Source organism: Salminus brasiliensis, chromosome 17 (assembly GCF_030463535.1).
Source record: "Salminus brasiliensis chromosome 17, fSalBra1.hap2, whole genome shotgun sequence".
NCBI classification, from domain to species: Eukaryota; Metazoa; Chordata; class Actinopteri; order Characiformes; family Bryconidae; genus Salminus; species Salminus brasiliensis.
The window spans coordinates 26058596-26073924 of record NC_132894.1 but is presented as its reverse complement, the minus strand read 5'-3'; the positions used below and the strand labels follow the sequence as shown (position 1 = coordinate 26073924).

Below are 15329 nucleotides of genomic sequence, written 5' to 3'. Positions count from 1 at the left end.
ATGTCTGACCACCAGCCATCTGACATTGACCAAAATGAATTTTTATCTCATCAGGGTGGTTCTGTAAACATGCTAAATCACTGATAGGGTTATTCAGGAGTTCAGGCCTGTTATTGGAGTGGTGTTCTGTAATGAAGAGGTTTGTATGGAGTCGGTGAGGGCGAGTGGTGGTGGTGGGGGGGTGCTTCAACATTAGCTTAATTACATTTGTGTGCAAGCCACTGTCAGTAGATCAGTAGCTTTTAAAGCACACTATGAATGTCGGAAACATAAAGGGCATCTCAGTTTAAGAGCCACTTTTGACTTTCAGTGTCGTTCAAGAGCTGTCCATAACTTTTTTTTTTTTGATGTGCTGTCACTGAAACAAAGAGCTGAAACCTTGAACCTGTCAATGCAGATTATAAATTGAACATAATAATAATTTTTGTGCATATGTAATTGTAAAAAATAATGTAGTTTATATTTAATATATCTAAGACTGTAAATTATATCTAACTACAAATTTTTAATTAAATGATGTCACAATAGGAAAGTAAAAATTATGTCCAAGAGAGGAAAGTGTAGGTGAAAGTATGTGTGGTACAATGTTCCAGCTCTTCTTACACTCCTCACAAACATACAAGGACACACTCACATACTTCGCCAACCATGCTAGCACACAGCCTCATTAACATTGGCATACACAGCTAATTGCATGTAAGTGCTCAGCCTACACTGTCTTGTTTGTGGCTAGTTTAAGAAAAAAACAGATGGGAACGTTGAGTTTCAGAAGAGGCTGTTAAATTTCTGTATAGTCCTGAAAGGTTTTTCTGAAATGATAACTTGAGTGGGCCATATGCTGACATGTGCTAGCATGTCCTTGCTCGTGCTTGTTAATGAAGTTATACTGGCAGGATTAGCAGGGTTTATATCATTGCATGGGGGGCAGCCGGCCAGGTAAAACAGCTGTTGCTCTTATTGTCTCAATTCACGGGCAAGGGAAGCACTTTTAGTGCCATATCACTCAAAATGCCAATGGCCATTCAACAGCCTGAGTGTGTGGTGTGTATTTCTAAGTGCTCAATGACATGGGTAATACATAACTTTTTTTCCTCAGACTTTTCTTTCTCGTAGTGTTGTAGAGCCAAATCCCATTTTGATAACTGTTTAAGTTTAAGACTGAATAGCAAGCCTATTGCTTTGTTCCATGTTATCTATTTGTAGGCATTTTATGCTTGGCTGTTTGGTTTTCAATTTGTTATTATGTCCTTATATGTCCTTATATATTTACTGATGTACCATAACACATTAAACCCCCGTGTCTAGTACTGTGTAGATCCTCTGAAGGTGTCCTGAGGTAACTTGCAGCAACACATCAGCAGCAGATCCTTATACGATAAGTCTATAAGTGGTGAGTAGGGAACTCCATGAGCATTAAACGAGCCTTGGGTGCCCATGACCCATGTACTTTTCAGACTTTTTCTTCTTATGTACGTACAAACTAAAAGCAGGACTGAAAAAAAAATCGTTTTACGTAGCAGGGCTGGTTACACCTTTTTCTCATGTGGAGAAGCCCAGCACTGAGCCTCAAGCCATGTCAGGCATGCCAGCTATGTGCAGTCTGTGTCCAGACTCAGCCCCGGCACAATTGCCGCTTTTACAGGCCTCCTAATTTACTTAGGACGGGCTCGCAGCATATGGGAGCATCCACAATAGCCAACTGATGGAGAGACAAAGAAATTCCAGTGTTGGGACGTTTAAGGGGGAAAAAAAGTCATTCACATTTAGTCATAATGGCTCAGCTGTCCTAACCAAAGGCTGAGAAGAGAATAGGGCGCCTTGTGATTCTTTTCCTTTTTCGCCCCTTTTCTCTCTCTCTCTTTTTTTCTTCTCTCCCTCATTCTTTCTTTCTTGTGTGTGCCTGAAGCTTTTATCTCCCTCATTCACTCAAGACCCTTCAAAGTTACAAGCTGCCTTCTCTTTCCCTGCTGCAGGACTTGGAACTCAAATTAGGGGCTGCTTGATTAGAAGGGTGGGGGGTGGGGGGTGGATGGCGGTGGGGTGACGAGGTTGGAAGAATAGTTGTTGGACAGAACAAATCGCACCCCTACAAAGTGTCTTTTATCCCCTGGGCCCTCTCTTCAGCCCCCCACCCCCACCACCCCTTACTTGCTCACTCAATGTGGACCCCGTTGTTTCGGGCCTCCGTCATTCATCGCGTAGAGACGTCTTCTGCTCTGGGCTGGGATGCAGAGAGAAGACGGCTGGGATGCAGATTTTGCTAACCGTCACAACCAAGCATGACGGGTCTTTTTTCTCAGGACTCCCAGCGTGTGAACAAAAGTCAGAGCGTGCTCATAGAGCGTGCAAAGCTTTGAAGAATTCTAATGTGGTGGATAAATCAGGGGGCTCAGGGGATGTCCAGGAAATATATATTTTTAAATAATTATTTCTTAATTTTGATTTAATTATAATTAGCAAAATAAACAAACAGTAAACAAACATTTGACCTTATATGTGCATTTTTAACTAACCCTGGGTCCTTTTTTGCCTTGTTGCTGATGCATTTACCACTCACAGCCTAATAACTGATAGATTAATGACAAAATACAGACCTCTGTTCTGGAACAAACCCTACAGTAGTTCACATCTCTCTCTCTCTCTTGCTCACTCTCTTCTGCTGGCTCTTTTGGCTCCTCTGTTCCCGAACCCTCCTGGGCATGTGCGTGTTAGTCAACTCGAGTGCCCCTTAACCTGCCACAAGCCATTACTCGAGTCCTGCCGACACACTGTATTTAACCGTAGAGGCATCCTGACCAGACTGTCTCCTTCAGCAACGATGATAGGAGGAGACACCTTTACAAGAAAGTCCAGACCCACTGCTGTTAAGAGCCATGCAATATGCACCGCCGGCCTTTTTGTCAGCAGTCCCACGGCCGACCCAGACTGCGTCCTCCCCATGCTGTCCTGTCCAATAAAACTTTTATTGGCATTTTAAAAGTGATCCATAATTCAGCGCAGGAAGAAAAGGATTCTTAACACCCGAATGCAAGGCAACAAAAAACATATGGTGTGCCACACTAAATTATTGACGGAGAGTCTCAGAGTGTGTGTTTAGGCTGGGGATTTGCTCTATAGCCCAGATTTGTTGTATGGTCGCTTCAGACGTGTTCGGAATTCAGTTTACATCAGTAGGCTTGAGCTCTGGTTTGAGTTTTCTACTTGTGGGAGTGGCTTCCCGAAACAAGGAGTTTTAGTAATGTCATAGGCTCATAGGTATTAGACTGGTGTTTGGGGAGAATAGAAACTTGAGGAGAGCAGAATGGAGAAATTGGTGGGTGGGTAGTGTGGTGGGGGTGACAATTGCCATTTTGGTAGTGCAGGAGCAAGGGTGATGGGGGCAGCCTCAACTCTGTACAATTGAGTCAGAGAGAAAAACAATGGAGGCTCTGTTAGTATGCTCCTAGTGTTTGGGCAAAGCAGCACTCCCCAACACATGGCCCCTGCACCGGACCCTTCTGAGCCCACCTCTTTCTCTCTCTCTCTCTCTCTCTCTCTCTCTCTCTCGCTCCCTGTCTCTCTCATCCACTCTAACCTCAGAACAATACATACCTACTGTAACACGTGTTCACTTAGTCATGCAAGTAAACGGACATGCATGTACACACTGCAAGGCAAAATCACTTCCATAAAGGGGTTAGTCATGCAAAGCTATTGTCAAATTACAGATAAAAGGAACACTTGACCCCTCAAACTGCAGGCCTTTTATTCAGCAAAACATGTGATGTTTAATTTATAAGACAAAGCCATGAATAAAGCAGTGTCTTGAATTCACTTATATTTGATTCAAATGTAAGTTTTTTTAATTAATCCAAAACTGGATTGGTGAGGACTCATCTAGGAGATTCATCTGTGATGCTCTGTCGTAAACAGTATGGAGCCATAGGCAGAGTGCACTGACGGGGCATGGGGGGCTTGAGTAAGAGCTGAATGAAGAGGGCTCCTGAGTGGTCAGTGCTGAGTCCAGATGTTTGCACCCCTCGCTGCCAACCAGCACCACGCAGGGCCTCTGAAAGGCTGCAGAGGTGGAGGAAGTGGGGTTAGAGGAGATGCAGGGTGTAGGGTCATGCTCTTTGACATAAAACAGCACTCTTAGTCCCTCTCCCTGTCTTTCGACAACGAAGCGTGCCTATGTTTTGGTTGTGAGAGGGTGGGGGTGTTTCAGGAGCCGTCCCCAACGGCGGCACGCTGCTAAATGTGGCCCTTCACAGCTCGAGCCAAAGGTTAATAAAATTGGTGGCCCAATGTATCAATTTTACAGATAAGCCATTCACGACAAGTGTATTCGCCTGAATAAGAAGTCGATTCAGGCCCGTAGAAACCGCATGCAGCCGCCGTGAATGGGTGCTTTTTAGGGGACTTTTTTTTCCGTGCGAGGATAAATGGAGAATTGCTGCCTCTCTCTCCTTCATTGCAGCGCCGGCTCAAGTCCCTGCCAGCGAATGGCTCTGAATGGGGGCTGGAGGTTGACAGGCCCTATTAAGACAAACGGCTGCCCTCATCGGAGAGATAAAATAAATCAGGTGTTTAGTCAAATTAAAATAGTTGAACTGGAGCGGGCCCCAGGGAGCCCCAGGGAGAAACTCAAGACAGATGTGGCCAGCAAAATACCGGAAGACACCCAGGAAAGAATTTAACACTGACTTGGCTGCGAGCCAGCTATACTGTACTGTACCATAACCCCCCAAAACGGTTTCTCTCATTCTCCCTCTTTATCTTCCTTTTCCTTCTGAATGTGCGCAAACAGCAGCATGTCAGCCGTAAGAGAAAAAGTGCAAGAGGAGAGAGAGAGAGAGAGAGATAGATAGATAAAGAGAGCTCTCCAGTAGAAAGTGAGTTACTGTCCAGCCTCTCACGGGCAATTATGGCCCCTGTGTAAGTCAATGAATGGATCACTTAGCATTGATTAGCTAGAGGTACAGCGAGTTTGCCTCAGCTTTCAGATGCAGACGAAGGGAGGCACTGGGGAAAACGCTTCTATACTTGTACACACACACACACACATATACTTGACACTGTTATTGTTTACTCTGATTGTATGCTTAGTAATGAGTCTATTTGATGTTCGTGTGTGTGCATGTGTGTGTATATATATATATATATATATATATATATATATATATATATATATATATATATATGTGTAAGAGAGAGAAAAGAAGAGAGAGAGAGAGAGAGATAATGAGACAATGCAGAGGTGACAGTGACCCTGTTAGGTAAAGGTTCAACCCGACAGAGGTGTTTGTGTCTGCTGCACCCTTAATGAGAATTGAGAGCAGTCATTATATTGCCCTTGCAGCACCTTTCCACAAAAACATAAGGCACGCACATACGCAAGCACACACACACACACACACACACACACTTGCCCCTTATTGTCTGTCACTAATCTGCCACCTTTACCCGTCTTGCACCATCAGCCCCCATCTAACAGGAACAATTCCATTCCTCCATCGCTGTCGCCAAGAAGCTGGCACCTTAATGAAGCCTTTCCACTCTTGCCGCGAGGCTCAGCTTCTGTAATCCCCCATCCCAGCTCTGAGGCGGCTAGAGTTTCATTCATTCTCTCCTCACTCTCGAACCCTCTGCTTATATTCTCCATAAAGCCGGAGAGCTTGGAGTGGTCAGCATTCACTGGCTCTCCGGTCCTCTTCAGGCGTTAACACGCTGTTCCCAGGAGCTCCTTGAGGTGGTGGCTGGAGTGCACGGCCTTGAAGATGCTTTTTATAGCTCCAGGAAGCCGCAGCCACACGGATCATTTGACTAGGCTTGTTTTCCGATGCTTTGTTTGCTCGCTTGTTCCTAAGAGCTTGGTATTCTGAAGGAACTTGAGACCTCCACCCCCCCAGACTCTTTTCAGACTTTTCATTTCTAGAAGAGTATATGAAGTGGGGGCCACTAATTTGAGGAGTGGACAGTCTGTTTAAGTTTCACATTTGTATTGAGGATCCAGCATTGCTTTAAGCCTGTGTGTGGACATGTGCAATGAGTGAGTTTGTGAAACTGACTGTAAATGTTCTCTCGCTGTCAACCACAGGTACTCCAGAAAGTCTGGCTGAGAAGGAGAGGCAGCTTTCCACCATGATCACTCAGCTGATCAGCCTGAGGGAGCAGCTCCTGGCCGCCCACGATGAGCAGAAGAAACTGGCCGCCTCGCAGATGGAGAAACAGCGGCAGCAAATGGAGCTGGCTCGTCAGCAGCAAGAACAAGTGAGTGTCCTCTTTTCTTCTTCTTCTTCTTCTTCTTCTTCTTTTTATCAAACTTTGCTAAAACCCACTCTGTCCACTTTTCCATTGTGTGTTCTGAACACTGTGACTCTTCAGCCCTTTCTGCCCTTTAATTCCATATCCTTTCACAAGATATTTTGCCATGCATCATAGATTTACTGCAACACACTGTTATTTGCCAGGAGAGTCACTTCAAGGTATTGAGAGCAAAAATGTAATTACTGGCCTTTCAAAAAGAGGAGCTCAAGTTAATATAGTATTATTCTGTCATAATGCCACCTATATATGACCTCCTGTGCTGGCCTTCACCTCACTTCAGCTCAACTAAGAAAAAGAACTTGGTGGTGGAGAAGAATATGTAATGTGCGCTATATGTTTCATAAACTGTGGAAGCTGTAAGGCGCCCCTATTAGATCAATCTAAGCATGAATTCAGAGGCACAAATCAGGCAAATGAGGCATATTGGAGAAATCAGCAGATTAACACAGCTCATGAACTGCTTTAATGACAGGGAGCATCAGGGAAGGGTTCCATCCTTTTTTATAGTTATTATTATTATTAACCCACAGAATGCTATCCAATACATTATGTAGATTAATGGACTTATCTTAATGTCAAATCATCTGCCTGCATCTTGGATGGATGGCCTCATTTGAAGATACTTTATAAATTCTCTATAAATCTGTGACAGTTTAGATCGTACCAAAGGTTTATAGAAATTGAGAGCTGCATTGTATGCTTGTTTGATTTTAGTGTACTAGGGTTATATTTTGTGCAAGAGGACCCCCCTCCCCTTTTTCCTTAATGGCAAAGAAAATGGCTAATGGGGGTGTAGGGATGGAAGACGAATAGAGAGAGAAAAGGGGGGGGGGGGCTGAGGGAGGAGGCTACCCGCCCGAAGTTAGAATGTCATTTAGCCATTCAGACACGACACAGTAATTAACTGTTGACACTCGTGAAGGAGCCGGCACAAATTAATCCTGACACATTTGCAGACGAGTGATATCTTACAGTGAACACTTTGTAATTATATTTGAAAATGAAAATTAAATGACACTTAAAACTAGGCTGTCAGGCTCACTGAGGCGCAGAGGCTCATGGGGAGTTGGGGGGGGGCGGTGGAGAGAGGGAGGGTGAGAGGGAGAGGATGATCGCTTGGGACGTGGGTGCACAGACAGGCCCCTCCCACCAAACAGGGCTGAGCCAGCCACTCCTCTGTTGCATAAACACACCAATCATCTAATTCCTTGCCAGTCCATCACAGCCAAACTGGTTGGCTGCGAATGTGGCTCTGCACATCTATGGGGTTCTTAATAAGTACTAGGTTTGGTAGAGAAACCTTAAAATCTCTTGATGGTTATGCTTGTTCTCAATCCCTCAACCATTCTGCCTGCATGTGTGCTGTAGTAAACATTGTAAATAAGTTTAAAAGAGCTTTAAAAGAGCAATTATATTAATAAAAATGCTTCTGTCTCTCTAGATCGCCAGACAGCAGCAGCAACTACTTCAGCAGCAGCACAAAATCAATCTCCTTCAACAGCAGATTCAGGTCAGTGCTCTGCCCGCTTGGCTTGAGTATGAGTTCATGTGTACATGTTGTCATGCAGCTCTGGGATTGTCAATTATAGAAAAATATTTCTAAGGGATGAGCTGGATGTCTCGCTAACTTAGGCCTCTGGTAGGCCTTCTGATTGATTTATGTCAAGTCTCTCTTCTCTATCTCTCACTCTTTCGCCAACTGCTGTCATCATTCAGGTTACTCGGTAATTGACTACTGGCATCTGGGGAGGGGCTTTAAATGGAGGAGAATAATTAGCACTCCCTAATTAATGAAGAAAATGACAGAGAAAGAGTGAGAGAAAAGGGGGTGAGACAACACATATGTAGCTGTTTGTTTGTGCTGTTTTTCTTTTCTGGAAACGTGCCCAGTGGATGTGGGCCCACCGAAGCCACTGTTCTATACCACTTGGTCCAACAGTGTGACATGCCAAAACCTGCTGACAACCCCTCTAAATCTGCTTCTGGCTTGAGGGCCCATTGTTTATTGGTGGGGAAAATACGGATTTCACTAAGCACAAACGTTAACTGTAAGACTGTGGTCTGTGTGAGAAAAAAAACAACCCTCATGTTTACACACAAATTATGCAAACTCTGCCTTTCCCAAATATTTACTGCTTACCTTAAGTCAGTTTGAGTGATCCTTTGCAGATTTCAATTTAAAAATGTGCTTTAGTATAGGTTCATCCTGAGTTTGCCCTGGATTTTTAAATTGGATTAGTTACAAAATACATAAACTGGTGTTTTTTGCCTTAAAGTGGGTTGTATCTCAGTTTTTCCCCCTCCATTGACTAGTTATGGAAAGTGGTGTGTCTGTGTGTGTGTTGGGGGGGGTGATGGGGACTAGAGTATTGAGTATTCACATGAGGAGGAAATGAAGAGACCGGTAACAAGAGCAGCATACATAAACATGACATATCTGCAATGAAAGACGGGAAGCAGCAGGGGATGAAGGAGGAGAAGAGGAAGAACAAGAAGAAGAATGAGGGTGCCAGTGTGTATATGTGTGTGTGTGCATGATGTGTTGGGCTGTGTGTGGTATGTGGTGTTCTGTTGAGCAAGGTTATAGAAGACCACCCAGCCTGAGTGCTGGACATGCGCAAGCTGGCCGGTGGCAGCGGTCAAGGTCTTCTCACACACTGTACACATGAAAGCCAAGGGCGCTGGGTGTTAGCTGTGCCAGGAGAAGCTCTCCTCCTCTGCTTCCTTCCTTCTCCGTCTCTCTCTCTCTCTTGCCCACTGGAGACAGGTACTGCTTTCCCCTACCCCTCCATTTCGTCCCTCCACCCCCTCTCTCTCCCTCCCTTTCTCCTTCCCACACCCAATGCACTTGTCAGTCAGGCCTTGCACCTATTCATCCCCTCTGCTTACACACTCATCCCTCATGTTTCACTCTTTATTTCACCCCGTGACACGGCTTCTAGGTGAAGGTCAAGACTGGTTAAGATAGTTTGGGTTATATTGCTCTTTATGTTAGACTTGTACTTCAAAGCTCAAGGCTTGAGGTCCTTCAAATGAAAGCCAGAGGCATTCTCCCTTGCACGGAGAAGAAATTGCCTCCCCCAACTTGAGAGGCTTTGGAGAATTCCGGAACAGTCCATACAGTACTTTAGATCCTCCCGCCTCTCATAATTCTCCACCCAGGTTGTACTCGAATGTGTCGGTAAAGCAAGCCCCTGTTTGATTTACATGGCCCGGAGCACAACAGCAGGATTTAAAGCACAACAGTAAAACCTCTTTCAAGTGCACTTCCCCAGAGAAAGGGCTCTCTGTCACTGGCCCCTACTGCTAAAGTAGGGACGGAGGACTGCGCCCTGCACTCCCCACTGTCTTTCTGCTGCCCTTCACCACTCTGTGTGTGTGAAGTATCATTCTCTCCACTCCTAGAAGAGCCCTCACGCACTCGCATGTGTACTGAGTCAGCGGTCATGAGAGTAGAGAGCATGTATTGTTGTCAGGAGTGGTCCTTCTTTGGCTTCTTCCATTTCCTCTGCCTTCTTTTTTCCTCCAGAGCTGGGCCATAGCTAGAGAATCTGTCCAGCTCCATCCCAGGCAGCTGTGCAGCCCCTCTCCAGTTCCCCATCCTGACCACACTGGTTGTCCACAGTTAAAACTGTGACTGTCAAACTCGAACCACTAGTACAGTGACCAGACACTAGCAAGAAAAGCTGGGCTAGGAACCTATATTCACTTTTTCCAATTGCTGTTATTATGGCTCCTTTACTAGCAGTAGCTGGCTGTTAAAAAAACACACACACACAGGGAAGAAGGAAGACAAGAGAATGATGATTCGGGGAAGTGGAGGAGGAGGCCCGCTAATGCAGTCCACTGGCACTCTGTTTTCATTAGAGGCGGCTCTTAAAAAATGCCCACTGCCCTTAACACACAACAGCATTGAGTTAATTAGTGCTCCAAACAAGCTCCCCAGCCTTGGTGGAGCAGCAGTTAAAGGTGAGTGGTAAAACAGCGAGTAGGATCAGTTTACCCCAGTGTTCACTCTCCTGTTTTTTTTTACAAACAGTCAGCTACAGCCCTACTGTTTTGGCTCTGGAGTCACCTGGCCTTAAAGCCTTTTTCCGTCGTTTTTTCGCCATTATCGATGATATAATTGATCACATCAGCAGATTCTGCAAGCCAGACTGTCTGGGATCCAAATAAATCCAGCAGGGATGTAACCCAATACCCCACTGACACTCACAGTGTTGTGAATTCATGAAGAAAAAAAAAGAGAGGGAGAGAGAGTGAGAACAGAGAGAGAGAAAATCTGGTCTGAAATTGTCTGCTGTCCAGGCGAGCCGCTTTTAAATTGCCTTCTCTCCACTCCATCCTTTCACAATTTATAAACAGAGAGGCAGATAGAGCAAGAGATTGAGTCTTTGTCCTTCGGGATTACAATGTCACTTGTTTTAAGATAGCAGATGTTTAGATTACAGTGTTATGGGCTTATCAGAACTTCAAACCCAAGGTTTTCCCTTTTTTCCCTCTGTCCCTTGCATCCCTCTCTTTATTCGCTTAGTCTAAGCCTCTTGTTAAAAAAATTCATACGGCAACTAATTCCATCCAGCGAGCGGATTACCTCCCCGCGATCCGAGTCTAAACTGAACCACACTACCGGGGATTGAAGGAGAGGCTTTGGGACAATTAAAAACAAATGTCAAATCTTGATCTGGGAGTGAAAATGTGTTACTTATGTAAGAGCAAAGCCGGACAAATAAGACCCCGTAATGCCACTTGCCTTCGACCGAAGGGCAAAAATAGACGCTAAGGCAAAGCTTTGTTGTTCTTAACCATTCAGCTCCGGCATCCGTCAAAACCAGAAACCAGAAGACTGGGTTCTAATGTGGTGTTTACGAAAAGGTGGTCTTCATGACAGTTCCACTCCTTCTATTTTATTTCTCTTAATAGCGGCGAGTGCAGGCTTGTTTTGGAGCAGAAGTGGACTGTGTTATATGGCTGTAGTAATTATAGTGGATTGAACGGATGGATGGCATATGTTAGCAACATGAGCAGCAGTCTATGAAATGAGTTAATAAAACAGTGCTGAAAGTTGCAGGCCAGACACTTGTTTCTCAGCAAGGACTTTTTCAATATGCAATTAATCACCCTAAAAGTTCAGTTTTTCACTCGACTCTACGTGACCTGCTGCTTGGGCTTGTGAAAAAAACTTCCTTCAAGATGTAAAGTATCCTTTGTCACAGTAGAATTATTTTGTAGAAGACATTTATTACTGCAATACGTTTTAATGCGCTGTGATTTATTTCTAACTTATTATCATTTCATCTAGCTTTGGAATGCAGTAAAAAATAGCACTTAGAAATGTTAACATTTTGAGTTAAAAATAAACAGAATTTTGTTATTATTGTTATTAGTAATAAAATTGTTATCACAGATTAGAAGTTCAGTAAACTCAAAATGTTCAGGCATTTATTCATTGAAAAGAAGGGATTTTCAGTTCAATCAGAAAGTGATGATCAGTTCATTCATCCTCTTATGCGCTTCATACTGAGGCGACTGTACAAAAATAATCATATCAAATTGTGATAAAATTTGGAATTTCAGGACGTCAAGCCATCATTGATAATCATTTATAGTCTGTCTGCTCAGAGATTACACTTTCGGAAAAGGGATGAAAGTGGGAATGAGAAGTGGAAAAGGGAAAAAGCAGTTAAAAATGCTACTCCAGTCGCAATGACGGGATAAGCTTCAGGACCACATGTGCTCTGTGTTCACCGTGGATATATACATGTGTCTGCTGGAAGTGCACGTGTGGATGATCCCGGTAGGATTCAGAATCTCCTCCTTTGCTTTCTCTCTTTGACCTGATGCGTGTGTGTGTGTGTGTGTATGTGCATGTGAAGCGCAGCTGCTCAGCTCAGCTGGGTTAGTCTCTGATTTAGATTTAGACTTTAGACCCTGACTGCCTAAAGAGAATCTCCAGCTGGCAAAGTGCCAGGCATTCTTGCTCACTGGTGCTGGTACGGCGTGAGCTGAGGTGACACATACAGGAGAACACACACAGGTGGAGGCCTCATCTTATACATACACACGCACACACACACACACCACTGGCACACGCACAGACATCCTCACATCAGTGGGAGAAAACGACTCCCAGAGGTCAGCGTGAACTTTATCTTCACACACCGAAGAATGAGCTGAAGCCTCGGACTGACTGAGAAAAGAATTCCGCGATGACACCTGACGTGTGTGTCTCATATCACAGCAAACAGGAGGGTTATTAGGTCCCCTCACACACACACACACACATACACCCCACCTGGGTCACTCTCTCACTGAGCCGTTTGTTATCAGACAGAGCCCTTGTTTGTCCGACGCAGGGGCCATTGTGGTTCCCACTCTGCCGCATCCTGTGTTTTAAATGGTGCTTTTACACACTCTGGCATTGTGCAGGCCTGCTTCTACTTATCTGAGCTGTGGGGGCTCTGCTTCCTCCCGGCTCTCCTCTGACCAAGACCTCCACGTGGCTGGTTTCCGGTGTCCTCAACCTAAGCCCCACTAAACATACCCCCCCACACACCCTACCCAACCCCCCTCCCTCCATCACCACCACCCGCTCTTCCTCTTCTCTCTTCTTCTCTTCTGCACTCTCTTTCTTCAATCACCTTCGCCAGCACTGGCTAGACCACAACTTCTTCTTTTCCCTCACTCCCTCTCACACTTATTTCCACATCTTCCACCTGGACACTTGTCCATTGACTGGTTCAGGTCAATTATATTTTCATCACTCAGGCAATCTCTCTCTCTCTCCCTGTCTCTCCCTCTCTCTTGATGGTGTCTGCATTCCTGCCTGAGTGAGGACTACTGCTAGCGTAGTTAAAGCAGAAATTGTTGTCAGTGCTTACTTCAAAGCAGAAAAGGTTTCCTCTCATGTGGTTTTAAATGGTGTGGGGGAGCAGCAGGGGGCTTCCAAGGGTTAAATGATAATAGCTGCACACAGCAACCCCCCCCCCCCCCGATAAAAGATTCGTTTTAATTATACAGAACTAACCACCTCCATAGCGGTGGCAGACAGACTGCAATAAAGAGAACCTAAACAGACCTGAGAGACACTGTGAGTGTGTTCATGTGTGTGTGTGGGTGAGTATCACATACGTGTGCATGTGTGTCTATGAGCGCGTGTGCGTTTGCCTCTTTCTGTATATAAGTATTGTCAACAGACTGAGGGGCCAGTCGGAGGAGAGGGCCTCCGGGACATGCCTTTGTTCCTGAGAACTGACAGGCATATGTCTCTGAGTTAGAGTGTGTCTGTGTGTGTGCGTGAGTGTATGTGTGTATGTGAGGTTGATCTCTCTCATATGTGTGCCATTTCCCCAGGCCCACTGGGAGGCTGCCCTCCAAGCAGTGTTTAGCAGCCAGAGAGGGACAGGAAGCCAGTGTGAGCAGGGGCCAAGCTAAAGGGTTAATCAGAGCCAGCTCTACACACTCACACTCAACTAGCTGAGAAATACAATGCCCTCAACCCAACCTCCTTTGGCTTGGCACCCACATACAACTGATACGACTGATGCTATAAATTACATTGACGTTCACAGAACTCTTAAACGTTCACTCACTTTATTCAGATGGTTAGATTCAGTTAGATTCATATGTGTGTCATATTTTGTTTTCAAGAGGTGATATTGCCTGGTTCAAGAGGACAGTTTTCACCTTCTACAAAAAGAATAAACATTTTCAAAATGCCATAGTTCACAAGTCCAAAAGGAGGAATAACAGGAGTCTGTTGAGGTCATTGCGTAATGCTGCACTGCCTTCCTCTCCCAGTGTTACAGCCCAGTGACAGAATTCACAGGGGAAGTTCAATAAAGAGAAGCCCTGTCTGCTCTGGCCCAATAGAGCTGCCTAATTAAACACCCAAGCCTTTGTGGCCTCCATACGTGTATCTTTTCCCTGAGAGAAAGAGATAGTGCTGCTTTTCTTCCCCTGTTTCTCCACGGGCTCAAACTGAGCTTCGCAAAAGGCTCACTTTATGTGACTCTGTTCAGGTGAGTGGGTAATTTTGTGTGAGGTGGCTCGCGAAAGCCGCTTGCCCCTTATTTCACAGCTCTAGAAAGCAGCGCTAAAGCTCCTCGTAGCTGTGTCTTCACTTTACCGTCATATCACAGTGCTATTATTCAGCCCCCTCCAGATGAAGCTAATTACCACAGCTTTGTCTTTAGCCCTGAGCAATTTGGTTTGCCTTTTTAATTCAGCGAACAACGATTAAATCCAATATTTCATTAAGCTCCCTCAAATTCACCAGGCGCAATATAATGGTGAATTATTTAGCCAGGCTTTTTAGATAAATATAGGGGTGGCTAATTTAACAAAGATAACGCTCCTAATTTGCCTCTTGTTAGATGTTTTCTGTTGTCTCCCAGCACCCTTGTGATCTCTTATGCTAAAGTCTCATTCATGCATCCACAATAGCGAAAACAAGCCGCTCTAAAAAAGAATGTGTTGCCAATTAGCATTGTCTGCCAGGCAAATAGACTGTAATAAGGAAGGAAATGAGTGTGGGAGATTGTGTGTGTGTGGGTGCGGGCGCTTTTGCCCTGCTTTTTACAGAACGCAGTACACTATAGCTTTTCTGCTAGCAAGATTAGGGCCATAACAGTCTCATCAAATGCACTTGGCTTGAGCCCAGTGCGGCGGAGCCTGAGCCTCGCTCATCCTCCATTTAGAGAGAGACTTTAGCTGATGAAGATCCCAACATGCGAGAGTGGAGATAAAAGAAAGCGGTGACCCGACTCATTAGCCCCCTTTGATTTAATATATTGACACTTGGATACAAATAATTCCATTTAGTGTGCTTGGTTGGAGAGTTGGGTTAGAGGAGCTAGGGCGATTGAGGGGTGGGGGGGATCAATTTAATTAGTTATGAAATGTGACTTCTTGTCAGGAAGCAGAATAAATGCTGACGTTAAATAAAGTCATGTGCAATTTGAACAATAAAGCTTTCGCAGACCCCTGTGTTAAAACTTAATGATGCACAAAAATGGGCCTAA

General features: G+C 44.9%; 1 protein-coding gene across 12 annotated transcripts in view; it reads left to right on the top strand.

The window, feature by feature from the left end:
- Positions 1–15329, top strand: part of sox6 (SRY-box transcription factor 6) — a 151802-nt gene that overhangs the window by 82972 nt on the left and 53501 nt on the right. For all 12 annotated transcript variants that reach the window (XM_072659796.1, XM_072659803.1, XM_072659802.1 and 9 more), the window contains 2 exons: positions 6077–6249; positions 7748–7816. In XM_072659796.1, coding sequence (XP_072515897.1) covers positions 6077–6249; positions 7748–7816 — 242 coding nt within the window. The remainder of the gene's footprint in view (positions 1–6076; positions 6250–7747; positions 7817–15329) is intronic.